We start from the raw sequence: 27,864 nt of genomic DNA on the forward strand, positions 1-27,864 counted from the left end.
CCATCACAGGCTTCATGACGTTGTTTAAATTCAATGATTTAGACACGAGTTGCTCCCTGTGGATGATGCAGTGGAAATTCCAAAACTCGGGAAATGTTTGGTCAGCTTTGCACAGCCCCACAAGCCCGTTCACAGATCCGATCATGGCTGGCGCTCCATCCGTAGCTATTGCAGTTAGTTTTGGTATGGGCAGATTTGCCTTCGCAAATGCAGCCATCATTGTTTCTTTCACATCTATGCCACGGGTCCTGTCTTTTAATGGCACAATATCAAGGAGTTCTTCTTTGATCAAACAATCGTTTGACACAGACCGTGCAAATATTGCCAACTGAGGCTTGTCTTGTATGTCACAACTCTCATCCAATGCGACACTAAAATACTCACATGCTTGAAGGTCAGAGTGCAACTGTGATTCAATAGCCTTGTTAATGTCCGATATTCTGTGTTCAACAGTGTGGCGGGACAGTTGGACGTCTGATACCATTCGTTTTAGTTTGTCGTTTTCAGGAGACAACATTTCAACAACGTCACCGAGGCATTTTTTAACGAACTCCCCTTCATTGTATGGCTTTTTGGCCCGTGCAATGTTCCAAGCCAGTTGATACGATGCAAGCGTTACAGTCTCTGAGTGCTTCGTAAATTTTTGGAAAAATTGTATCTGCTTTTCTGCCTGACTTTTCAAAGTGACCAACTTGTGCTTGCGAAGTTCAGTCCCTTTTGGAAATTCCTGGTCGATGTTAGCATGGAGTGAGCTGAAGTGGCGCTGAAGATTTGAAGCTTTGAAATGCGCTAATGACGCCTGACATATAAGGCAGAATGGCTTTCCATTACGTTCAACAAAAAAATATAAACTCTCCCACTCTGTTAAAAACGTCCTGTGTTCATCTTCATATTTTCGCTTTTCTGTGCATTTTTTTCCTGACATTTTGAGAGCAAACTTCACACAGAGGTATTTTCATCCCACGCACATCCGCGTTTGACGAAAATACCGTATTGAACTCAAACGAAGCGAACACGCACATGCGCGTTTGACGAAAATACCGTATTGAACTCAAACGAAGCGAACACGCACATGCGCGTTTGACGAAAATACCGTATTGAACTCCAACGAAGCGAACACACACATGCGCGTTTGACGAAAATACCGTATTGAACTCAAACGAAGCGAACACGCACATCCGCGTTTGACGAAAATACCGTATTGAACTCCAACGAAGCGAACACGCACATGCGCGTTTGACGAAAATACCGTATTGAACTCCAACGAAGCGAACACGCACATGCGCGTTTGACGAAAACACCGTATTGAACTCAAACGAAGCGAACACGCACATTAAAAAAACACAAATACAAACTTCGATATAAACGTAAGAGCCGCATGAAACCGGGCAAAGAGCCGCATGCGGCTCGGGAGCCGCGGGTTGGCCAGGCCTGTAATAGGATGTCACATTTTAGTTGACAAAATATTAAAACATTTTGTATTTTCAGTGACACAGTAGACACTCACGCTCGCTACTTGATTGGTTCTTAGCAGTCATGACGTGTCCTTCCCTGATTTGTCACGCCCCTATCACGTGACTCTTACCCGGAAATTCACAAACCACAGCCTTGATTACAGATCGACTACCAGGTTAATTTAACATGGACAACTGATTACAGGCGTTGCTGACCGTGTTGTCTTTACTAGCAGCTGTTGTCCAGTTAAAGTCTGCATGTCTGCGGAGGAAGCAGCTGTTATTGTAGCGATTAGTGAGCGGCGTTTCCAGCGGAGTTATCAGACCTATGGAGCGGCCGTCTGAAGTCACGTAGTGGCTTTGAGCAACCAATCTACTTCCTGTTTACACCGGCCCCACCCGCATGCCCAGTGTACGTGAATAGTCACATGATATTCGTTTTCAGTCGTTGTAGTCTGAACCGAGATCATTTCGAAAACGATGCTGAAACGCCGCGTGGACGGAGATCGTTTTTGTTTGTTAAAACTTTTTTTTTTTTATTAGTGTGGATGTAGACTCAGGGAGCCGCAACAGAGGGGCTGAACGCGGGTTGCCGACCCCTGTCCTAAACCCTCCAAATCTCTGTCCCCCCTTATAAACCTGCCCCTCATAACATCTATCTGCATGATAACATGCTCAATATTTTGTAATCTAAGTTTGAAGTATTCCACCTGACTTTGATAGTTAAAGGGGAATGCACTTTTTTCAAAATTCATACATGTTAAACCTATGTTCTAAAACGGTTCAAAAATATTAGTAAACATAAACAACTCTTTCCCAAATCCAATAACTAAAGTGCTGAAACTTTAAATTTGTGACATAATAAATTATAAAGTTTGGAACTATTCCATAGATAATGAATTGGAGAGATGTTATTGATGGCACTGAGAGTCCCCAGGGAATGTTCTGAGAACACAAAAAAAAGAAAATAAACATTTTGTGGGTCCACAAAATCAGTCTCCCATTCATTGTCTATGGAGCAGCTACAGACTTAATACTTGCTGACATCAGAAGTTTGAGACGTACTTCTATGGTGTCTGGCTTACTTTCTGGCTTGATTGAACTTCCCTAGGCCTAACATACTGGAATTCTTCAATTAGATGGTATTCCCCTTCAATGTAGCTCATTATAGGATGACAATTTAAGATCTGAAAAAGTCTAATCCAACAAAGTCAGAGTGCAAATCAGAACTAAATTCAAATCACCCACCCTAATCGAACCTCTGTTGGAATCTCCCTCTTCATTAAAACGGATTATATTTGTATCCATTTAAGTGATCTGAATACAGCAGATTAAGGAGATTAGGATTGCTACAACTACCTGTAGTAGTAGTGTTTGTGTTTTTCCTATTTTGCTGGCACATTTTTTTGTACTGCAAACAGACATACAGAAAAATTCCAGCTTTAATCTGTCTCAGTCTGATTTAGTGGTGTTTAATTTGGCCAGCACCATGTGGCCATGCAGTAAACTCACTTTTCTCCCTCCAATGGCTCTGTGTTAATGAAGGAGCATACCTAATCTAATTAAAGATTGATGTCACCCGATCAACTGATCTGTTGATAGTTATAATTTGAGTTGATGTCATCCTGTTCGACCGTAGATCATGCTATTCATGTGTGATTAGATCAACACCCTCAAATGAAGGAACTTGTTCAGTGCCAGAGAGAAATCATTTGGCAGGCAGTTGGACACAATATAGCTATTTTAGATAGAAGACACAACACCGTTTCTGTTGTTTTACAACAACTCGAAGCAAAGCCCCCACTCCTCCTCCACCTTTTTTATTCCTCCACTTCCCAGTCCCTCACTGGTTTTCCCTTAACTGATTAAATACACAGTAGGGAGACCTACCAAGTGATCATGAGACTGGTGCAAGTAAGATGGCTGACATGATAATGATACTTATCATAAAACAGCTCCCATACACTCTATAACAAAGATATTTGCCAACATGTTAAATACTGTATTTCTCATAATCATGAATGATTGAAACTATAGACTTACAGGCTACTCAGCTGCTATTCACATTTTCCCATCATTGAGGTACTGAGCTACAGCTTGCATTTATCATGCAGCCTTCCACTAATTCATATGATGAATCCCTTTCTCATTGTGGAGGTCATCTTACTGTGTACTGAAGATTCTCATGACACGGCAGGGACTGTCCTCTCTTTTTCCGCTTTACTTCTGTAACATGATGTGCATGCTAACAGTGTTGTTTCTCTCTCAGTCTGGGCTCAGCAGCTCTGCATGACTGCCTGGCAGACTCCAGGTACAAGTCATCATCATCATCATCATCACCAACACACACACACACACAAACACACACTCACACAGACCATCGAGAGGTGTGTTGTCTTCGCAGCTCCCTTGCAATGTCAACATCAACATGGTCTTATTTCCATGCTTCCAATAGGCTTTGCATTGGTTGACATGTATGTTAGCTTACCGTTGTGTTTATGTTTCATCCCTTGTGATTCAGTCTTGCAGGTGTAGAATGCACATCAGATTTATTCATTAGCTTCTCTTTTTTCTGCAACTTTCAATCGACCCTTCATTAAGTCCCGCCCCTGGAATGCAGACTGGCCAATCATAGCGTAGCATCAGCCAGCTCCGACCAGAGTCCGACAACTGTCCAGCAGAGCTCCAAAGACTCTCATGCAATCATTTCAGGTTTTCATCATTTTCAGGCTGGTTTTGTGGATTTGGAGCTAGTCATTGTTAAATATTGTGTAATAGTGATACTCTTTAACCGATGCTAACATTAGCAGAGTAAGTTAGCACACTTTAAGTAGCGTTACTACTAAATTTAAATGCTGTGTATATGCATTAATGCCAACCGAGATACTCAGTCAGCCTGTCAGTTTGTCATATTTTATGCTTTCATCTGAGGCAAAAAAAACAAAAGAGGCAAGTTGTAAGGCATCTTATGTTTACTGACTGTCCAATTAAATGCAATTGACAGTGTCACAGTATACAATAGTCTTAATGTTAAGTGAGGTAGAGAGGATGTTGGATGGACATACTGTTGGTAAATCTCTCCCTCTGTCAGTAATGCACAGAAGCATTTGGAACAGTGCGTGTGTGTTTGTGTAATGTGACAGTACTGTATCTTTCTCACATACACTAACTTGTAATAATCATTGTTTCCCTGCATCCTGCAAAAAGGCATTTATTTTCACTACAGCACACATCAGTGTTCACAACTGGTGTGTAGTTTGTTAACATCATAGTTTGTTAGCATATATTGTTGTTAAAATGGTAAATATGCGTCACATCAGAATATTCATCTGGTTAAACAAATGCTGTGTTTTAGTAATTAATCTGGAGCTGTGTGATCTATCAAGCTGTAGGTTTGTTGTAATGAACCTGAACTGATCAACAAGATTGTAAAAAGTCAAAATACACAAGGGAGAAGTGTCTTTTCCTTCATTTTCTAAAGGAAAGGCTGCAGCAGCAGCAGGCTTAGATGCTGCTGCAGCAGCAGGCTTAGATGCTGCAGCAGCAGGCTTAGATGCTGCAGCAGCAGGCTTAGATGCTGCAGCAGCAGGCTTAGATGTCAGTGTGTGCTAGTGATTTCTCTTCCTCCTAATCACTCTCATACTGAAGTGTTCAGCAGTCCAATCCATTTCAATTATGTGCGACCTTTTTTGTTCCTCACCCACATGCTCTGCTCACAGCTATGTTGATCAAAAAAACTGATATGGCCCAGCATGTTCTGTTGCCAGTAGGTGGCAGTATCTAGCTTCAGGAGCAGACCTGAACACCAGCGCTGACTGAAAGAGTACACACTCTTCAGTAGCATTTGGATTATATTTGTAATGTAAATTGGGTGCAACTATTTCTCACTCAATAAGGAGGAAACAGGACTTGTACCCAATGATTTTCTCCATTGGAATCCAACGATTTTGTTGGAGACAGTTTCAGCTACGACTGATTGCATTTTGCAAACAAAATTTTTTAAAGTTTTCAACTTAATAATACTCACCTTTAAAACATTTAATTTCCGATAACACCGCAACACTTATGGTCATGCAGGTTGCACTGCATTACTTGCACAAAGGCTGCACATCTGCACAGAAAACATTTGTGACATTCTACCAAAGTCTGCTGGTTTGTATTGAATCATTTAGAGGACTTCTTTGTAGCCAGTGTGATTTGTAATTTGTCAGGAAGCCCGGCTGTCTGTGGGAGAGAAGAGCTTGTCAGTCACTGGAGCATTAGTGGGGTTTAATATGTAATTACTGACATTGGTTGTATTGTTGCTGATGACTTAGGTTTATTTCCCCAGTCTGAAGAACGGTGAGCTTTCAGTGTCAGTGTGCAACTGAAACTGGAACGACTACCAATAGATACAGAGAGAGAGAGAAGGGAACTAAAACATGGCTAAAAAATATTTAAATCAGTTATAGAGGTGATTATTGGGCAAAATGGGACAAAATCTGGCTGAAACTCCGCTAATATATTTTCCCACAGATAAAAATAAATAAATATGTATGCAGGGCTGAATTATGCCAATATCCTTTATTATCTTAGTATTCAAAAAAGATCTGCCAAGTTCTGGAGCCATATTAAAAAGAGCGACCTTTCCTGTTATCATTACAACGTATCATTACAACGTAAAAAGTAATCACCTCTGCCAACTGGTCTTTAGGCTTGCTGACCTTTTACCTTCTGACATCACAAAACCCTGCCAGTCTCAAATTATAACTAAAGAAAAAGACATCACACACTTACAACACACACTAGAAACATATTTGTCCCTTAACAGACAGCAGACTGTAACTGATAAGAACCTAAGAAAAATGTTGACAATAGAGAAGGACTGACACACAATGTCAGAACTACAGAAATATAAGGGAGGAATTCCTCCTGGAATTTGAAAAGAATTGCTCAGATTTCCAGAGTCTGACAGAACGGGAGACATGATCTCTCAGTCTCACAGTCTCAATCTGTGGGGGAAAGAAAGTATGTCCAGTGTTGGCTGCTAAATATGTCACTTCCTGCCACAACAAAAGAAACAAGCAGTGGGATTTACTTGTACCATAATCTTACATTTTAAGATTACCACCACCATCTCCTTTACTCATATGTACTTTGTAATATTTTCTTTTATTTGATCTACCCATTTTGTTGTTTATTTTATTATATAATATTGTTATTCACTGTATTTTTTCTGTTCTGTTTCATTTTGTTTTTGCTCATTTTATTAATTGTATTTTATAATTATTATAGTGCTTTGGCAACATATGACAAATGTCATGATGAGAGAGAGAGAGAGAAATGTACTACAGGGAAAGAAGAAGTGAAGGACGGTGGAGCAGAGGAGGAGACAGAAAAGATGTGTGTTGATCTCTCTCTCTAATAGCTTTGTCTCTGGTAATGCACTCCTTAATGCAGCCGAAGGCTCATCTCACACACACTGGCCACCATTACTACGCATCCCATGATGCATCTGCTTCAGCCCTGAGTCGGGCGTATTCTTATTTACCAGATGAGAGCAGATGTATGAGACAAGTGTGTGCGTGTGTGTATGTGTGTGTGTGTTGAGTTTTTTTTTTTCTGTGTTCGGATGTTGTGGTAGTCCAGTCTAGACTGACCGACATTTTGTATGCGTTTATGTGCTTCATTTTGCTTTATTATGTTTTTTTCACACACATGCATTTGATTGTTATTTTATTCGGAGGATGGATGAGTGTTTGTAGTTCTATGTTGTGACCCTGCCTGCTGTGGCGTGGACTTCCACATTGTTAATGGGCTGAGTGAGTATTCTGTGTGTGTGGACACCATGTTGAATGTTGTACCTGCTACCTACATGCTAAGAGGTCACCATTCTCTTGCAGTGGACAAAAACAAGCCCCGGGAGGCACCAGCAAGACCCACAAAAACCAACACCAGCTCACTGGTAGCAGCACCTGCAGGAGGAAACAACCATAGAAAACAGCATTTTCCACCAGAACTGGTATGTCCTCTTCTTTTTGAAGTTTTGAGCTTTAAGATGCGAATTCAGTCATGGGCAAGACAGTATACATCAGAGAACATTACCGAGCAGGATCTGATTGATGAAAGGAAGTATAAGGCGTGTTGTTTGATGGGAATATTTAAAGTGGTAATCCACAAGATGTTCCTTTGTTCTTTGTCTTCATGTGAGGTGTCCCTGCACAGTTTGTCTAGGTGGTGTCAAAGAAACTGCCACTGTTCATGCTAACGAGTTCTAAAGTTTCACAGGCATTTTTGAAATGGATAAAAGTTGAATCAATCAATCAATCAATCAATCAATCAGTGAGTCACAGAAAGTAGCGAAATGCACATTTATTTATAATGTAATGGCTAATTTTGCTTATCTTTATATTTGTATTTCTTGACTGCATATTATCTTCTTCTTGTGTTAACAAGACTTTGTCTCCCAGGTGTGGTTTAGCATTTTAAAAAGATGACTTTTCTCAAATGAGTGCTTGTGTGTGGACATCAGGAAGAATAAAATTGTGTTTGGATTCATCTTAAGACAAGTCCTTCAGAATCATTTGGGTTGTTTTTTCATATTACTTATGAAATATTATCTTTCCCTAATAATCAAGTCTTCTAATTAGTGTCTTTAATGAAGAAGATATATGGTATTTTTTCTTGCTAGGTACCAGACGTGGTGAATGCTAATTCACCAGTGATGGCAGTTCTCCCAGTGCCGGCCCCTGATACTACTAACACTGGCTCAGGCACCACTGGAGCCTCTGGTCTTGGGTTCAAAGCAAAAAACGGGTCAAGATCCAGCCCCAAAACAGCATCTCACCTACAGAATACATCCAAGCCTGGCACAGCGGGGGCTGTTGTGGTGGACCAGATGGTCACTGCCAAAGAGAACCAGAGCAATGAGCTGGCAGAGAAGAAGAACCAGGCCATTAACCAGCTGAGGAAACTGCTGGTCCAGGGGAATAAGAGAGTGGAGGCTCTGGCTATAGTCATCCAACAGCTCTTCACTGAGGTACTCCGCTTATTTATTTGTTTACCAAACAGCCAAAACACACTCACACCACCGGCTGTGGAGTGAAAGCTTCCATCCTTTACGAGGCAGAACAGATGTTTTGCACATTGTTATAGTCTGTTAAAATGTCTACAATGCAAAGAATGAGCACTCAGTGTAGCTGTGTGTCAAGTAAAAGGGCAATAATCCAGTGCTGCTGTCAGTGGTGATGTTTTTGTCATAGTGGTTTTCAGTAGTGTTGGCAAGAAAGGCAATGCAGGATTTGCACTGCAAATATGTCTGTGCAGTGACTTTTTTTAATGAAACAAACTCAAGGAGTGCTACTTTCCAGGAAAGACTCTAGACTTTAATGCCTTTCTAGTCTTCCAACCACTCAAAGTGCTTTAACACTACATGTCATCATTCACCCATTCACACCCATTCATACACTGATGACAGGAGCTACCATGCAAGGTGTCACATGCACATCAGGACTATCTAACCCCATTCACACCGTAGGTGTGTCTTGCTAAGGACACATCTGGAGCCGATCTTCTGATTGAAAGACATGCTGCTCTACCACTGAGCCACACATAGCTGTTAGCTAGTGAACATTAATAGCTGGACAACTACAGTGATCACTTTACTATTTGAGCAATTGCATCTTGCTTTGCACACAGAGACACCCCCTCTCATTCTGTTAGTTAGGGCCTCTAAAATATTTTGGATCTCAACTGTGACCTGTGTTTTAAAACATCAAAAGTGAGCTGGGAGGAAATGCGGAGATTTTCACTGTGGTATCCAGTAGAGGCCAATATTAGTTGCCAATATTAGTTGCTATGCCTTTTTACACATAAAAAATGGTGTTTCTTTCTAGTATGCTGTATGGGTCAGACTTATTTTTCAAATACGTTTTCTCTGGATGGAACTTGCTCTGCTGTTCAATGAATATATGTTGGATGCAGCCAGCTAATGAGAGTTCCCCCAGAAATAATAATAGTGATTCTGGTAAATAAGGTGGATCTGCAGCATAATTTAGTGGGGATGGGTCCCTTTCTTCAGCTGTAGCACCACACCACTTTAAAGGAAGATAAGGTGGACATGTTTGTACATGTAAATACATTATCGTCTAGTGCAGCTTCAAGGGGGTAAATGAGGGTAAATGATCAGGTATCTGCACACCATCCTTCCCCTTTGGCGAATTAGAGTGAAGCACTCACAGCCTATGATTAAAGCATCACTCACAGTTGTTAGTGATTGAGCAGTGTTGCTTTTTAAGTTGCTGGTTGACATGCATGTTGAGTGGTAGTGGAGTAATGGCTGTTTTTAGTAGGCAGCAAGGAGAGGCTTGTCTGAGTCCACACCTAGCTGCCATTAACAACAACAGACATCTCGCTGCCATGTGACACTGATGTGCTTTGGATGAATTTGTAAATATGTGTGTGTATAGAATGAACCTGTATGAAATTTGTCAAGAAGTTTACTCAACTTTCTCTCTCATGAGTGACTTCAGTCAGGCTCAGCAGCTCTGTAGCTCAGACACTTACAGTAAGTTGTTTATATTTGTGGAGCACATACACACACACACACACACACACACACCTGTATTGTCAAACTCATATGTACAACACGTGTATTAGCATTTAGCTGCTTTTCATTAAAATTATGAAACACCTCACTATTGAATTGACGTCACATTCTTCTGTCAACTCAATAGTGATAACTACACTATTAATGTTTAGAAGAAAAAGGAAATCAGAGGCCTGAAGTAAAATATTATCTTGTATATCTTTATATATTATTAAAAGCAGGTCATGGTTACGTAAGTATAGTTATTGATAACTGCTTTGACATACTTATGAAACCGAAGGATTGAAGCAAAATATAAAACAGTAAAGTTGGCTAATGTAGTCAGAATCATTATCTTTACCTGTGGTGACAAAGTCAGCAACAACACACACATACAAGGTGACCCTTCACTGATAAAACATGATGTGCAAATAGTACTAAGAAATTGCGTTATATTCTTGCTTTGAAGATAATGAAAATGTACATAAACCTGAGGCACACATACACACACACTTGTCCTCAGTGAGTGTGTGAGAAGCGCATGACAGATATGACTTGCCTGCATGTCTCCCTCTGAGGGAAAGCAGCTCATTATCTGTTCAATAAGCTATTATCAGCAGGAACAACCCTGCACACATACAGTAATGTATTTGTATGTGATTAACTGATTCATAACTCTCAGCGCTGGCATTTTGAATCAAGGCCTGATTACAATGGTTTTATGTATAAGGAGAAATGTTCCATTGCTGTGGATGTTTCTCAGCGGCATATTGTGTAAGGATTGTAATGTGAAGATCAGCTGAGAGAGAGCTTTCAGATGGTTGCAGCGCAGGAGCCTTCCTGACTGGGTTATTAGATGTATGGCCCTGGAGATGAAGGGGGAGTGACGAGGAAAAGTGAGGGAGGAGTGGAGGAATGCAGCAGCTGCAGTTCAAGCCCTGAAACTCTTTGAAATGCATGTCTGAGATGATGTGTGTGTGTGTGTGTGTGTGTGTGTGTGTGTGTGTGTGTGTGTGTGTGTGTGTATGTTTTTATTGAAAGCACAAATACCAATGCTAACTAATCTGTCCTACACACTTGAAAGGTGACTGATGAATATAAACTGCACATTTTCTTCCTTGAGCTGTGGGTAGGGGTGGGGCTTTGGTTTAGCGAAAGGGGTTGGGGATTTTAGTTTGGGTGGCTGGGGTTATCTGTAGACTTCTACTTAACTCTGAAAACCCACGCTGGTCTAACATTTTCAGCGCAACTTCTTTACCATCTATTTTGTCCACATTGGGAGTGTTTCATATGTTGGCAACCATACATGGAAGGAAGAGTTGTAAAGGACTTTAACACCCTGACACTCTGTAAGGGAGTATAATTAAAATCTTAACACTAACGCTCTTCATTCAAAACGAAAGGAAAAAAAGCATCTGGAATACAATCCATCATTTAGGATTGTATTCCAGATGCTTTTTTTCTTTCGTTTTGAATTCTCATTTACCATTTTCTCAGTTACATTAAGTATTTACTGTTTTGAAAACAAACAAGACATAGTGAAAGTTAATTTACAAATGACAAATCCTCTTTTAAAGTGTTTTGTGGTGGGAGAAAGTACTACTCTGAATTTAAAAATATGTTTATGTCTTATGTTCTTGTCTCCAGTGCTGTAAAACTTAAGTTTGAAGAAATTGTCCCTTCAAACTTTCTTTAACCTCCAACAGGATGAATTTATTTGACTGATTCTTTAAATGCAAACTTTAAATAGACAAAGAAAGTAGAAAGTTAAAAAGGATATGAGTACAGACAAGAAAGGTATGACTGAAATGCAGAGACACCAGATTTGTGTGTAAGCAACTGATAGGGAACAAGAGAAAGGGAGATAAGAACAAAGATAAGACAAAGATGGTGCAGAAATAACTCTCATTCCTCTATCGCACAGTATTCTGGCAAGAGAATGAGAAACAGATGGAGGGAGGAGGGAGGACCGGGTGGTGAACAGGTAGAGAGTGGGAGGAGTGGAAGTCAGTAACAGAAAGAGAGAGAGCTTCATTCAGCAGGAGGGCAGAGAGAGTGAGAGTGTTTTCCACTGGTGAGGGAGAGAATCAGTGTGTGTGAGAGAGAGAGGACTGAAGGCATTTTGAAGGGTGTGTGTGTGTCCTCATTAAACGAGACATGGGCTCCACGGCCAGCAAAACCAATGCAAAGCCCAGCAAGGTCCTCCCACATCGACGCAAGAAGAAACACAAGGTGTGTGTGTTTTTACTGCAGTAGATGGGGTTCTGCTTTATCTGTTGCTGCTCTTTTCTCTCTCTCTTCACCTCTGTTGGTCTGTCAGCCTGAGCTGTGTCATCAACTCAAAGAAGTCAGGAATTAGGAAGCTGTTTTGTAATTGGGTCACTTTACAGGTAGCTGGCCGCAAGTAATTTCACACATTGACCATGTTAGCTGTTGGGTTTCAGTACAACATTTTTAAAGAAACATAACACTGTTTCATTTGGATCAGGAATGTCATGGAAAAGTTCAGAAATATTACACTAAGGCCACAACAGGGCATGAACTCTATTTATTCCTACCATCATCTTCTCTCTAACCATTCCAACAATGTCTTGTATTTCTACACAGTTTACATTTTGTCTGTTAGAAACCTTTTGGCTCTCTGTTTTCTCTCTTTCCTGCCGCCGCCTGTCTGCTCTTTCACTTTACTGACCCCTCAGACAACAGAGGGACTTTATGGCTCTCTCTCTCTCTGTATGTGTGTGTTTGAAAGCAAGTAGGCAGGAGCATGGACGTTTGGTTTCCATTGTAAATTTCAATACAACTGTTGTAAAAATTGTGTGTGTGTGTGTGTGTGTGTGTGTGTGTGTGTGTGTGTGTGTGTGTGTGTGTGTGTGTGTGTTGTGGTCTTGTGTAGGCAGCTTTACAGTCTTTGTGGTAGAGTAAAATTAATTTAAAATACAGTATATAAAGGGCATTCTTTGATGTTAGTCTCTAAGTCTAAACTTAATAGTGTGATCCTGTTCCTTCAGGTCAGGGATGTGATATCACAGGCAGGTTTTTTTCAGGATCTTCTTTTGTTCATTCTTAATTGAAGGCAACCTTTAAAAGTTGTATTTGACTGGGATGCTCTTTCCTTACTTTTTCGGGTCAGTTAAAGCTGCTGTTGATGTGAGCAGTTCAAGATTGGGTGTTTTCAGCCATGATGGATGTTATTTTCTTGATTGTTTTAAGACAAGATATAATCTTAAACTTGCTCTAATATTTGGCTTTTATCAGCATTATTACACATGGTCACAACCTCTCTAACCACAGCTGATGTTTACAAAAGTTTTCTGTAGTGAACTTTGAGGCCAGAGATTGCATCATATCTGTGATAAGTACAAATGTTCAAACTCACAATGGCAAATGTCATTCAATCATTCATTGTTCACTATATAGTTCATGACATAATGCTTTCCCAAAGTCATGGTGAGAAATATTTAACCCTTGATAGTGTTCTGAAATTATCTCACAGTGCATCATCGAAATAAGTGTACAATCCATGGTCACTAACTGAGAGCTGCACAGACAGGGGGAGCGATAGAATGACCTGACTATATCCAACACACTATATAGTCGTCCACATAGAATTCCCTATATAGTGTGTACTGTTCAATTTGATCAATTTCTGCTCATATATGACTAAAGAGTCTCTTCATCTTCATATTCTCTTCTGTGCAGCGCGAGGAAGCCCTGAAGCAGAAGAAGGGGTTGTCGCTGGAACTGGCAAACCTCCAAGACGAACTGGGTAAGAGACGGTCTCTCTGCACATCCACACACCATCTCTCTCTCTCTCTCTCTCTCTCTCTCTCTCTCTCTCTCTTTCTCTGCATTTGCATATGTCACGCAAATACAAAGCTTATCAAGGACAGGTCAACTGCCATTTAAAAGCTGGTGTATTTCTGTTGTAATACTGAGGTGCAGCTGCTTCTCATTCTTAGCAAAGGCTCAGAGCAAGAGAAGCCTCCGCGCAGGATGAAACCTGCCAACATATCCGTCATCTGCACTGTGCACCTGTGTTTTTCTGAGTTTATTATGTGCACATGAGGACCAGTACATTATACATTAACATCAATGAGTTGTTCGGGTTTAAATTTTTAGACATTATTTTAATTACAATGAACAGGTTAAACAATGTGACAGCCTAAAGCAGTCGCCACATTTCATTTGACAATGTCGGTGCAACTGGGTTGGATTTAGAATTAAATCTGGATTGTTGCTTTTTTTTATGGCAGAAAACAGTAAAGTCAGATTTAAACTTTTGAATATCATTCAAAAGTTTGGAATCAGCTGTTATATTACTGTTCTTCTTCTTTCCTTCACTGATAACTATTTGAACAGAGATAAAAAATGAAAAAAACCTGAATAATTCAAACACAAAATCTACATTTGAAATAATTTTGGCCCTAAAAGAAGAATGAAATCATTCAAACTTAAATTTAGTTGATGTTCCCACTGTTGGAACTTGAATTTTTAATTTGATTTCCAGTCCAGAAAACAGTAAGTGACCCTCCATTATTACTGAACCACAACGGTGCAACTGGGTTCTAAATACTTATAGAACCCTATATAGAGTTAATCTATTTTTCTTCTCAGTGGTTAGATTAAAGAGGTTTAAAGTCCCAGCGAAAGAAATTATCTTCTGTACTGTAAGAAGTTTGATGCTAGGCTTCACTTTGATACTAGGCTTCCATTTTTTTATTTTACCAATGACTGGTGATTTGTTCTATTCTTAAGCAAGTGTTGCTTTGTAGGATTTTTATCTCTTTCTGCCCTTTCAATTGTCAGTCTGGTTGAACCATTGTACAGTGTTTTGTTCTCTAGCAAGATAACTATTATTTGCCCACACAAGTCTACTACTATGAGTATCAACATACAAAGGCCTCTCCTAATTCCACCACTGCATTGCACAACCATCTTGGGTCACAAGTGAAACATCCAACATAATTGTGGCAGATAAGTAATACTTGAATGACAAGAGACCTGGCACTGCTGCTGGTTTCCTAATCATGTTCAGAAAATGATTAGGAAACAGTTTTTCCTGTAAAATGTCTGTGTGTGTGTGTGTGTGTGTGTGTGTGTGTGTGTGTGTGTGTGTGTGTGTGTGTGTGTGTGTGTGTGTGTGTGTTTGAGGTATGTGACTCAGTAGTTTGGCAGTCTGCCATTTAGTCTGTCATTGAGACGTTGCATGAGTTCTACAAACAATGTCCTTACAATTTGTTGGTTTCTATTTGGGGATCTGAACACATCAACTGACAATCCACTGGAAATAATTATGCATTGTGTGCTAAATAATAACTGATACTGGTATGTATGCATTTAGTCAGATAGCTGGGAGTGTGTATCATGTCAGTAGCAGCTCTGCCTGTTTGGCTGATACAACAAGATTAAAAAAGATCTCACACATACACACCTACCGTCAAGCTAACACACCATAGTGACACACAAACAGTGCACTGTATTGTACATGGCAACATGAAGGCATGTATTTCTTCAAACAAACATGCACACGGAAATAAGCACTCACACACATGCATATCTGTATAGAGTAACCGTGACTAATTTAAGTATAAGCATTTCAGTACACTTTGCTTTGAATGCCATGTTAAATTTGGCTTCCATATGTACACTCACACTTCATGCACACTGCTGCACATGCCAGGCACCACACACACACACACACACACACACACACACACACACACACACACACACGCAGCAGCAGCGTACATCCCGAAAGCCTTTTTCCTGTTCACCATCACTTTCTTCCTAAAACACCCCCTCTCTTTCCACTGTCCCTCTGTCCATCATTCTGAGCCACAGTGACTATAATCTTTTCTTTTACTGCGTGTTTGACCTGTGGCCCATCTCTTTACACACAGATCTGAGGAATGTCAGCTCTGTTGTTACCACACACACACAGTTTTCTGTTAAACCTTCATAGTCTCCAAGTCAAACTGAACGGGAATGACCTGTTCCCGTCTCATTGGGTAATGCTAGGTGGTTTTAATAGTTTGCCTGTGAAGTTTTACAATCTTGAGTTACACTGGCGTAAATGTAGAAATTGTAGGCACTGCACTTGCAACTGAGGGGAAGAGTGCAAGCCATCCAATAATGTATTAGATGGCAAGTGCTAGGCTCTTGCCTGTGATTCAGACAGACACTTCTAAGATAAGCCTGTAAATGTGTGCAGGTAGACATTTTCACACTAGGGAGAAGAAGAGGGGTCTCTTCTGAAATTATGTCATACTATTTCCCCACCACCTGCCAAGCACCTGCTGTTACACACAACACACACACACACACACACACACACACACACACACACACACACACACACAGTTTGTCCAGTCTATGATAGAGAGCAAGCTTGTGTTTAAGCTGCTCTCAGCTGTCGCTGGCTTTGTGTCTCCATCACCATGGTGACAGGCGCTTTCACTCACACTATAGGGCTCCATTTAGAGGGAAACAGCAACTGTCCCAGCTACAGCCAGTTGTTAGCAAGCAGTTATATCTTGTTGTTCCAGGCACAGTCAGTGTGTGTGTACATTTTTTTTTTTTTTTTTTTTTTTTTTTATCAAATGTACCTTTCAAGCAATGGCATCCATATGTTGGATGACTGGTTCTGCTGCTCCAATACATAACGCACTGAATAGAAACAGACTTGAATCAAAATGGCGTGTGATAATGACGTAAAGACAGAGAAGCATGTATGTGCTTGTGAGAGAGAGAATGAGTCCTGCTGCATACTTATGAGCTGACTTGCAGATGTTTCAGGGTTGTCTGCTGTATGAGTAATTAAATTGGAATGTGGTTGTCAGGGAATGCTGAGGAAGACACGCACACATAAACACAAAGAAAAATATGTTATTCATTACCTCTTGAGACACTGACTGTTCCAGACATGTCCCATCTCAGTATAGTCTGGACTAACATAATGTGATATGATGATTGCTGTTAAAATGGTAAATGGTAAAAATAGTTGCTCAGTAATGGCTAACCAACTTCACATCTGGCCTTGACTCCCCTAACATCTGCCCTCAAAAAGGATTTCTAACAGATCTTATGTTGTGTAATAAACTGCTGATTCTAAATCAGGTCATTCTGTTCTCTCCTCATCCAAGATATGTTTTGTTCTTGTATATATATAGTGTATATATCTCTTTGTGCAGCCCTGTGCTCTAATACAATTAGTCATTCAGTTTTGTTTTCTATCACTGTATTTTTTAGATATTGTTTCACAAAATGTTTAATTCTATTTGAGTTTATGCTCTTCTTGTACTGTACATTCTTAATAAAAGAATGCTTTACTGCTAATTTCATATGAAATAGTGATCCCTAAACTGAAGGTACTTTCACTGCTCAGTAAAGTGTTTTCAGTCAGAAGCACATACTAACATTTGCTCCGGCTCTTCTTGTCTCCTTCCAGTCGCATCATCACAGTGCTGCGAGCGTCTCCAGAAGGGGAAGGACGAGGTGCGCGTCAGCTTGGAGGAGGCCTTGAACCGGCTGCGGAAGCAGCACAAGGAGGAGCTTGTGCAGCTGGAGGACAGGTGCGACATTTACTTCTGCTGATGTGCTCACAGCTGGACACTCAGCCTCACACACAGTACATGGAATTTAGAAAAAAAATATATAACTCCTAAGTGTTACCACGCCGTTGTTTAGAAATGAAAGCCTGCACTGATTCCACTGTTCTCTGCATGTAACTTGTGTCTCGAATTGAATGTTCCTCTTTGTTTGTCAGATTGAGGAGTTTTTACCAAACGGAGTGGGACAAAGTCCACCAGACGTACCAGGAGGAGGCCAACAAATGCCGCATGTTGATGGAACAGCAGGTCGGAACACACACACACACACACACTGTGTTGTTACAGTCACTTCTCTTAAGTGTATACAGTAACAAGGAGTTACCTGTAAAATGATCTTTAGAGCCTACGTCTCTCACATAAAACCAAGTCTTATTATGAAACATTGACAGAGTTGAACACAACAGGTAACAAAGACAACCCTCCCTCACACAATGCAACGCGATATGTCATACATGGATTTAATGGATTCATAAATCGATGAACATCTAACACGTGTGCAAGAAAACAGTTTGATATGTGGTCAGTGCATGTTTGTCTGATCATCTCTGAATCTTGAGCGTTATTATCTGAGATGATGGAACCATCATCCCGCCCTTCCTCAGACTGATTCACAGGAGGTTAGTGTGACTCGCAGTGCTTAGATTTAGCAGACACCACGCAGCCGCTCATATAAAAATCTCTGCCAGAGATTCACGACTGTCTCCATGGTTACGCCTCTGAATTAGTTGATTGAAGTTATCAGTAAACGTACTGCAGCCTGAACAATAACGTGAGGCTTAAGTTACTTTATGCGTATATGTGTACACAAATTGATCAGAGAGGAGCCTTTCAAAATAATGTCCACACTTTTCATCCAAGTAAACACGTTGTGTTTGTGCTGCAGCAACACCACCCACCTACCCACAGACACTTTAAAATTTTTGTTGAATCCAAAGATGTGACCCAACAGTCTGCACTACAGTTGTAATAGGAGATTCACAATGCTTATTCTAATAACCAGATATGACAAGGACAGTACCAGAATCTCAAACGAACTATCAGTAAGAGGGAGAGATTCGATCAGACATTTCTTAGTTTCACTTGGCTTCACTTAAGTCCTTTGCACACCTCCCTGATTTGTGCCCGCATCCTTTAGGTGGAGAAAGTGAGGAGCCGACAGGGAGCAGAGAGGAAAAACCAGGAAGTGAGTCACAGCCAGAAGATGGAGTCTCTTAAACTGCAGTATGAGACCTCCATACAAGGTGTGTGCAGGACCAACATATACAACACCTTTCACAGCTCAACATTTGGAATAGTCTATTACCGGCTAAACAAAACTTTACGCACTTAACCATCTTAAGCGATTTATATGTTGAACTGTTCAGGCATTTATCGTTTTGATATATTGAATTAAATTTTCAAGATGAGTCATTACTGATTTGTCAGGCAGTTTGCTCGATCATTTTACGCTAATGTGTGTTTGTGCATTTCAGAGCTGAAGAGGATCCAGCAGACGGACCTGGAGAACCTGAACAAAACACTGAAGGATACTGAAACATCTCTTTCTGTAAGAGACCTTAACACTGAAGTTTCAAAAGAAGGTGTACAACGTCAGTGTTGTAATGAAACAAACAGACGCTTATTGTAACGTAAAAAAAAAATCTACTTTTTTAGTCTAGAACCAGAAACATATTGTACTTCAAGGTGTAGTTCCCCCCAAAACAATATAACTGTATATAGTATATTCCTAGGCTGTCTTTGGTCCCACAAAAGGTTTTCTATCAAATGACATTGAGGGGAACGGAGCCGCATTTTCGCTAAACCATTGCTAAACAAAACATTTCCTGATTAACCTGTGCAATGCTTTGTTTAGCAATGGTTTAGCAAAATTTGGATTTCCATGAGCCCATTAATGGATACCAGAAAATTAGATAATTCTGCACAATAGTTTAGAAAGTTTTTTACATTTTATAAAAAAAAAAATTGTATTTCAGTCGGCTTCCAACAATTCCAAAGTTTGCAATGATATGCTTACAATTTTCGGGCTCTCCGCTTTCCTTAATGCCATTCAATAGAAAATCTTTTCTGGGTACTATGTACAATTTATATTGTTTTGGGGTTAACTATCCTTTAAGAAGAGAGTAAGTATTAACGGTGAGTTTCAATTGTTTGCCTAATTTTGAAAGAGCCTGGTATGCACATGCTTATTTACTGTATCCTTAGTGACTCACTGTAGGGTGGTTTGATGTTTAGTGTTTGCTCACTAAACAGGTGCTATCAAACAATAAACTTTTTCAGTTTGGTTTGAAAAAATGCCTGATAACACAGCAATATTTTTTTGCACTTTGTCACATCTTGGAGCATGTCTGGAGTCTTTTCCTTTTCTTTTCTTTTCTTCATATTGGCAGTTCCACACTTAAGAAGCAGCAGTTAGATGAGTTTACCTGCTACTGTTTTTCACTCTAAGGTGTCCTAACTTTGTAAGAAAGCTCAGTGTTAACCCAATAATTCTTCTTTCTTTGTCCTCCTCTGTCCCTCTTACTAGGAGAAGATTTGTGAGCTGTCAGCAGAGAAAGGGGCTCTGAATGAGAAGCTTAAAGCAGAGGAGGAGAGGAGGAGGCAGATACTCACTGACAAGAATCTGGTAAAGATGGTTACATCTGCAGTAATAGCTTTCTGTCATTGTTACTCTCTGCTCAGACGGAACACAAAGATTTTGGAGGTAGTGGCGATTGATAGACAATGTTGGTGTGAATCTGTTTCTCTGCTTCCCCCTGCTGGTTTCGGAGACTCACACACTTACAACCTCTCGTGTATGACTTAAAACACATTTGACTTAATTCACATCCATTGTAGGATGTTTAGCTCACAAAAACGATATGATAAGCATGACCGCATGGTGACTTAGTAATCAATATTAATATCTTTGTCTGTGCTTTCCCCACTGAGAGCATTCAAGTTTCATGTGTTTGTTTGTTTGTGCAGAAGGACTCCCACACAGTCTACCTGGAGCAGGAGCTGGACAGTCTTAAGGTGGTGCTGGAGATCAAGAACAACCAGCTGCACCAGAAGGAGAAGAAGCTCATGGAGATGGACAAACTGGTAGGCACCAGTCTTTATCACATATTATTATCATCTTGGAGTGTTGGTTGCACCGCTGCGGTGGCATTTTCAGTTTCAGAAGAGTCCAATATTCCAAAAATAACATCACTTTTTGTACATTATTTTGAGGGGAGAATTGGTCAAATTGAAGATAAACACAAAACATGCAGTCAAGCCATATTGACACTGTTCAGAGACTTGTATGCTTGTACACCCAACCAGTCTTTTTGTGTGGTGGTGTTTGTCACAGTTGGAGACTAATGTGAAACTGGAGGAGTGTCTGACGAAGGTCCAACAGGAGAACGAGGACTACAAGGCCAGGATGGACAAACACACTGCTCTCTCCAAGTACGTACTCCAGGTGCTGTGTGTGTGAGATGGTGACTCATCTCTCTGCAGAGACGTCAATTTTACCATCTGCTCTTACAGCAGGATTATTAAGTCTGCCTCCTGTTTTTCCTTCACTTCTCGCTCAGTTATCCATCCGTCTCTGCTTCATGACTCAATTAGACCTGTAACTCAACCCAAATTATCATCATGAACGTAAAGAACAAATATGGCTATTGTTTTTGTTGTGAGGACTCAAAGCTGTCAGCATAGCAGTGCATGTGTGCAGGAAGGTAGACAGGCAGGCATGAAATGATTGCATGGGCTTATTGCAGTCCTGCAACAACCACAGATACCTGATGGTAACCACAGATACCTTGTCCTTTTCTCATAGCATCTGATTTATTGGGATGTAAAGACAATTTCCAGTTAAAGCAGACTGGTGAAAACATGGAAATTTGTTGCAATAACAGGGGTATATTTTGTTGGATGACACATGGACGGTTGACCTCTGTTTGAGAGTTCAGTTTACGATTTGAAAAAGTTGACCTGCGTGAAGCACTTATTACAGATATTGAAATCCAAGTAATTTAATTCCTTTCAAATCGTTTTTTTAACGTCCTGAACCTGGACTCTGATTGCCTCAGTGTTTCTCCCCTCAGCTCACTCCAGCTCTCTGTCTCCCCCTGCAGGCATTTGTCCAGTGAACAGGCCAAACTCCAACAGACGCTGCAGAAAGAGTCCAAGGTCAACAAGCGTCTGTCCATGGAGAACGAGGAGCTGCTGTGGAAGCTGCACAACGGTGACCTGCTGGCGAGTCCCCGCCGCCTCTCCCCCACCTCGCCCTTCGGCTCACCACGCAACTCTGTCTCCTTCCCCACAACTGCACCCTTATCACCCAGATAACCCCAGCAATGAACGACTACCCATTCCTCTTCTGTGACATCCTGCTTGTACTTGAGAAAGAGAAAGACTTCAGTCACAGCAGTGTTGCTGGATATTAATGATAAACTTGTACATTTGGAATAAATTGCATAAAAGACGCTGCTCTTGAAAGTAAAAAGACATTGCAGTGGCACCGATGCACTTATGTCTGAGAGTGGGACTGGCCTTGCTCTCTATCAAACGCCTGGTTCTCCAACAAACCTTTCTTCTTTTTGTGAAGAAAGCATTCATAACAGGCACACCTCAGGGTCTGTACAAGGCGCCTCACTCTTGTTATGACTATCCTAACCTGTTTTTCCAATATGTTGTACAGTTTATGCCCCACTCATCCTGTTCTTTTATACCGCTCTTTCTTAAGAGGTGGATGAGAAAAACCTTGGATTTGTGGCGTATGTAGGTTTGTGGAAAGAGACTCAAAGTTGTTTGGGTTTGGCAAATCATAAAATGACGGGTACCTCTCGGTGGATTAGCATGGATTCTTTTGCCTTTTCCCTTCTTTTTAAAGAGGACGTTTTTTCCCCCAAAGAGCGAAGTTCAATCACTTATTTGCTTTGGACCTCTGGATGAACTTGGTGTCCTTCTGTGGGCAAACAGGAACTCATATTCAGTTTGTTCATCTAAGGAACTGCCCAGAATTACTGACATGATCCTTTGATCCAATGGATGTCTGTTCCTCCATGTAAACTCTTCACAACCTCAACCTGAATCTACTATGTGGAATGTAATCACCTTTGGATGTTAATCTGAGCAGCCCAGTTTAGAGACAGAAACACTATCTCAGAACCAAATATGCAGAAGAAGTGTGCTGGCCGGGACAGTGTTCACCCCCTTTCCCAAATCCTTTCAATCTCACATTAACGAAGAAGTAGGACCCCCCCATCCCGCCCCACAGCCTCTAAATCACCTTGTGCCCAAACAGAAACAAGGCAAAGCTGAACTAGTGGCTGATCAGTTAATATCTGTCTTTGCTTTGCATCACGTGAAAACCCGCCAGTGATCATTTCCACAGAGAAAACTCCCAGACTCTCCTTAACTGGCCGGTAACTGGCCTCAGTTTTACGGAATCACTTTGTCTGTCTAGTGTCTGTCCTGTAAAACCTCAGATGTACCCAGTTTGCCTCAATTCCCTATGTTCAGTTTTATTTTTGACATGGAATAAATACAAAATGACATTAGATCAAGGCAATATTGTTTAATTTTCAATATAAAAATAAATGCAATGAAACATTTGTGAAAAAGTCAAAAAGGCGAGTACAGGATGTGAGTGAGATGACACTGATTTCACCCAGTGTCAAATGTTAAGGCAAATGTGTTTTCAGCTCTAGTAAGGAGACACATGTTGCTTCCACACTTGCTCTCTATCGGCCATGAGGAACTTCAATGACATTGCCTGCTGCTTTGCTGGGGTCGAGTTGAACTGGTGGCGGATGCTCGAGGTCAGCGGCTCGTACCATCATGACCACGGATTTGATGGAGTACCACCAACCATGCCATGTGTACCACACCACCCCATCATCGGTCATCGCTTGGTATGGCCCTTTGTAGTAGTGACCGTTCAAGTTGCCTGAATCGCACCTGTTATGAGGACGTAAAATAAAAAGAAATAGATGAGACATTTGGCCAGCAGTAACTATTGTATAAATATACTGGTGTGTGATATGTATTGCCATTTTGAACTTTGCTCCCTTATTTTTCCTCTGTTCATTTGCACGTGGTTCTTCAGAGCATAACTTTAGTGCCACAGTGAGACTGAAGTATTTCGTATTCGTTATTAAGTATTAAGTATACCTGCTGAACCACCAGCCTGACTTGCTGTGTCTGATACACCTGGCGTCGTTTTCCGCATCGCCGCCAATTAGCCGGTCAAAGGTGCTGAACTTGACCCCACTGACTGGACCGTTCCATTTCTTCCCAGCAGAGGGGGAAACGTGGACGTCAGCCAGGGCGTCTCCTGCATTCCCAGTGTACTCTCCCATATGTAACTGGTACTGGTCCTTTGAGTGAACAGGGGAGTCAAAGAAAAGAGCTTTGAATAAATCATTGATGTTTCAAAAGCGTTTTGGTATTTTTACATGGAGCCAGACGTCCTTGCTGTTGTTTCCATACATAGTCTAAATAAGGACCCTACTGTTATGGGAAATGAATAGAGGGCAAGGTTAAAGACTGAAAAAGAATGCTAAGCAGAAGAGAGACAGACGGACAGAAGAGAGGGTTACAAACTCTTTTTACAAGATAGAAAAACAATGCAGTGGATTACAGACAGAAATTGATGTAATACAGTCTGCAGAATTTAAATAATTTTTCAAAAATGCATTAATTCCACAAAGGAGAATGCTTCAAAATGTTGAATCCTGTTGAAGGAACCAACTTTTTGTTGCTATAACTCATATTACAACCCTCACCTATGAGACAAGGTCTCTTTTTATTTGTACACTCTCCTACTTGTTTGTTTTTGCAGTGTCCCTGTTTCACCTTTTCATCATCCACTTTGAAGTTCTTGTACTCTGCATAGCGCTGATTTCCCTCAAAGTCCTCCATGTCGATCCGCAGGTCGTAGTTTCCTAGAAGACACTGAGTTACAGAGGCAACGCTCCTATTATGAGCAAAACATGTACACACACGCACATACAGATAGACACACCTTGTGAAGTGAGATCGTGTAGAGGTTTATTGCCCAACCAGAATTCTCCATCAGGTGAGTAGAGGTCTCCAAATCCATGCTTGTACTCCACCCATGCTCTGCACACACCAGGGGCACAAACTGATTTTACATTCAATCACAATGTCAACTTTCTCGAGACAGGGTGACCGTGGCTTAGTGGAGAGCAGGGCCGCCTTTCAATCACAGGGTTGGCGGTTCGATCCCAGGCTCGTGCTACACTAGTCTCATGTCAATGTGTCCTTGAGCAAGACACATAACCCCAAAAATTGCTTCTGTAGCTGTGCCTACAGTGTGTAGATAGAGACTGAATTGTAAGTCGCTTTGGATAAAAGCATCTGCTAATTGACCGTATTGTAATGACACATGCAGATTGTCAATTCCAATTTTTTTTCATGTGTGTCGAAGAAAAAACACGAACACACACGCACACACACACACCGGTCAAAGCTCTCTTTGCCGTCTTTCCTCCTCTGGAAGACAGTCCATCCTCCTCCGTTGTTCATGTCACAGTAGACGCTCAGAGCGGTGTGAGAGCCGTCTGGACGTATCACATACAGCCCACTGGCAACGTTATCGTCTGCAAACACCTCAGAGCAGTCTGAATGCACAAAGATATACAAGATGAAATATTAAAACCAGGTAGATAAAGAATAGCTTTGGAAACAATAGATGCAAACAGAAACACAAAGCTGTACGTTTCAGCTTTCATGTAAGTTCAACATTCATTCTCCTTTGAGCTCTGTTTGGGTCTTCACCAACTCCTGTCTCTTTAGCCGCTAAATGCTCCACTATGTTCACCAGTTAGTTCCAAACATTGTCTGTCGTTTGGTGCTGGGCAGGTAGCTTACTGTGGCTTAATGTTTAAAACACCTGCTGCAGCTGGATAGTTCATACAATTATCATTGTTTTGTTTTTCTGCAAGCCAGAAAAACAAAACAATGAGCTAAAAGAGGCTAAATGGCTCTGTAACGGGAGAAACTGCAGAGTTGGGGATTATTCTCTGTGGGTTTGCCACTACAGGCAGCCCCTTTATTATTGAATAATTAAAAACACTAATTAGCATAGTTCTAACGCTTGTGCTAAAGACTGCCAGGACTTAAACCGGTAGCTAAGTAGCTAATAACTAATGTGTAGGTAGCTTGGCAGGTAGGACAGCCAACAGGTATATTAATACAATATAAGAAGCCTTAAAGTGAAGGCAGATACAATTAACACAAATGGAAATCTCTCCCTACCTCTATAGAGGTTCTTGGGGCCCAGGTATGAGTTGGGTATGTATTCCAGCTGCTGGGCCTGGCTGTTGTGGAGCTCCTGGATGTAGCGATGCTGGTCGTTGATCACCTTCATCAGACCCCGGATCTCTGCTTCCAGACGGGTCACCTTCTCCTCACATGGCACAGGAGCCTGGACAGAGAAAGAAAGACTAATTTAGTAACTGGTACATCCAGGGTTACAGTCAGAACCAGTCAACAACTTGCTTCTTGGATAAAAACGCAACTGTTATGCTTCTTGACAGTTTAAGTCAGGGGTGTCAAACTCATTTTCACTCTGGGCCACATCAGCATTATGGTTGCCCTCAAAGGGCCGGTTGTAACTGTAAGACTGTATAAATGTAACTACTCCCTAACTTATTGTTAAATAACTGTCTCTGCATTTGATTATTGTTTAGTCAAGTGTAACAATACTTGACTAAACATGCAGTTATATAAATGTAAAATATATATTTAAGCACATTTCTGTTATTATAACATAAATCCTTTAAATTTAGGGTTAAGAAACTCACATTTCTCTATCAAAGATCAAACTTTTAAAGAAAATATCAAAGACAAATATCATCAAACACAAGTTATTACATTAACTTTGTTCAAAGCTATTTTTGTCACCTCTCTGCATCACTAATGTTCCTCCCCGTCGTCGTCCCATTCATGCAGCTACATCCAAGAGCTCCTCACTGATGGTCAAGTCTGCCTTCAGCCTCTTATAAAGACTGATAGATGTATGATGTATCCGTGTTGTCTGTGCTCTCATCAACAGCTAATGAAAAAGACAAGTAACTGCTCGTCTCTTCGGCTAGCTGTGTTGTCAGATTGCCTGCTAGTTCCTGAACTCTGTATGCGATGGTGTTTCTTCACAAACTGACATTTTTAAAAGTCTGTATCTGGTCGGAGCACACCTGCTCACATACCTTTAGCATGCACTGCTTCAAAAATGCACCCATTTACCCATAGATTTCATCTGTTGTAAAGCCACGTTTAAAGTAGTCTTCAATGTACTCACAATCCATTTCTATGTCAAATGTAGGGTAACCTAAGCCAAAGAGCTGCTTCTATGACTGTTGTGTTTAAGTATCTTATAATTTCGACTTTCTATCTCATAATTTTGACTGTCTATCTCATAATTATGACTTTCTACCTCATAATTATGACTTTTTATCTTAGGCTGCTGACACTTGTTGAGGTTTATTGTCACGGCTGCCCTCAAGATGTATTCTTGTATTGTTACAAAGGCACTTTTTTTTAGTATGTAATTTATTTGGAGACCCGGTGTTACCCAGAGTAAAGCTGCTAAATAGGTTTTTATCTGTAATCACCTGGGTCAGTTGACACACAAGTAGCATAACTATCGAGAGCAGACATGAATTGATCACCCCCAACCCAAAACCAAGGTACTGAATCTCACAGCAACAAGCATACATAAAAAGGTACCAATTGAGATGTTTGGCCTACCATGTCTGCTTTGTCTTCAGCTATTGGTTTAACGATGAAAAACTACATTAAGAACATGAATAGCGGCACATCTTTCCAGAAACAAAGTTCCTGTTACTTTGGATAATCCACACATTGCACCATGAGCAGTTTTGCATTGGAACTAGTAATTTACCAAACAAATAGTCCCTATAAAAAACTGTCCATTGTGGGGTCTGTGGATTAGCCAGTGTAACAGGTACATAGTTTGAGGAAACAAAACATTTAACTACCTCTGTACTATGATTTGAAGGCAGAAATCTTACTTTACTTAAATCTGTGCACAAAAAATACTAGGAACTAGGAATAAGGAATGATTAGAATACAGTAGTACAGTATAATATAGAGAAAATGAGCTGGTGTTTCTTACCGCCAGAGAGGCAGCTATGTGAAGAAGAAAGGCCATTAATATCCTCAGCATTCCCATAATCAGTGATCTGATTGGTGACTGAATCAAACTGCCAAACTCTCT

At 40.8% G+C, this 27,864-nt stretch overlaps 2 protein-coding genes across 6 annotated transcripts in view; one reads left to right on the top strand and one right to left on the bottom strand.

The window, feature by feature from the left end:
* The window catches only part of LOC137885390 (microtubule-associated tumor suppressor 1 homolog), a 63,676-nt gene extending 40,515 nt beyond the window's left edge, over window positions 1-23,161 (top strand). For 3 of the 5 annotated variants that reach the window (XM_068727634.1, XM_068727635.1, XM_068727638.1), the window contains 12 exons: window positions 3,724-3,765; window positions 7,337-7,455; window positions 8,125-8,472; window positions 13,723-13,789; window positions 17,471-17,594; window positions 17,789-17,879; window positions 18,769-18,874; window positions 19,106-19,179; window positions 20,158-20,256; window positions 20,598-20,714; window positions 20,965-21,062; window positions 21,734-23,161. In XM_068727634.1, coding sequence (XP_068583735.1) covers window positions 3,724-3,765; window positions 7,337-7,455; window positions 8,125-8,472; window positions 13,723-13,789; window positions 17,471-17,594; window positions 17,789-17,879; window positions 18,769-18,874; window positions 19,106-19,179; window positions 20,158-20,256; window positions 20,598-20,714; window positions 20,965-21,062; window positions 21,734-21,947 — 1,499 coding nt within the window. In that variant the 3' untranslated portion in view covers window positions 21,948-23,161. The remainder of the gene's footprint in view (window positions 1-3,723; window positions 3,766-7,336; window positions 7,456-8,124; window positions 8,473-13,722; window positions 13,790-17,470; window positions 17,595-17,788; window positions 17,880-18,768; window positions 18,875-19,105; window positions 19,180-20,157; window positions 20,257-20,597; window positions 20,715-20,964; window positions 21,063-21,733) is intronic. The other 2 variants (XM_068727636.1, XM_068727637.1) reach the window with 1 other exon arrangement.
* Window positions 23,162-23,163: 2 nt separating this feature from the next.
* On the bottom strand, window positions 23,164-27,841 carry LOC137885391 (fibrinogen-like protein 1). The gene is made up of 7 exons (XM_068727639.1): window positions 27,763-27,841; window positions 25,884-26,052; window positions 25,087-25,246; window positions 24,628-24,725; window positions 24,459-24,547; window positions 23,775-23,980; window positions 23,164-23,561 (listed from the first exon to the last, which is right to left on the bottom strand). The coding sequence occupies exons 1-7, from the start codon at window positions 27,817-27,819 to the stop codon at window positions 23,345-23,347; spliced, it is 996 nt and encodes a 331-aa protein (XP_068583740.1). The 5' UTR covers window positions 27,820-27,841; the 3' UTR covers window positions 23,164-23,344.
* Window positions 27,842-27,864: the final 23 nt, after the last annotated feature.

This window comes from Cebidichthys violaceus, unplaced genomic scaffold (assembly GCF_023349555.1).
Source record: "Cebidichthys violaceus isolate CVI_PGR_0920_01 unplaced genomic scaffold, fCebVio1.0.p SCAF_4, whole genome shotgun sequence".
Taxonomy (NCBI): Eukaryota; Metazoa; Chordata; class Actinopteri; order Perciformes; family Stichaeidae; genus Cebidichthys; species Cebidichthys violaceus.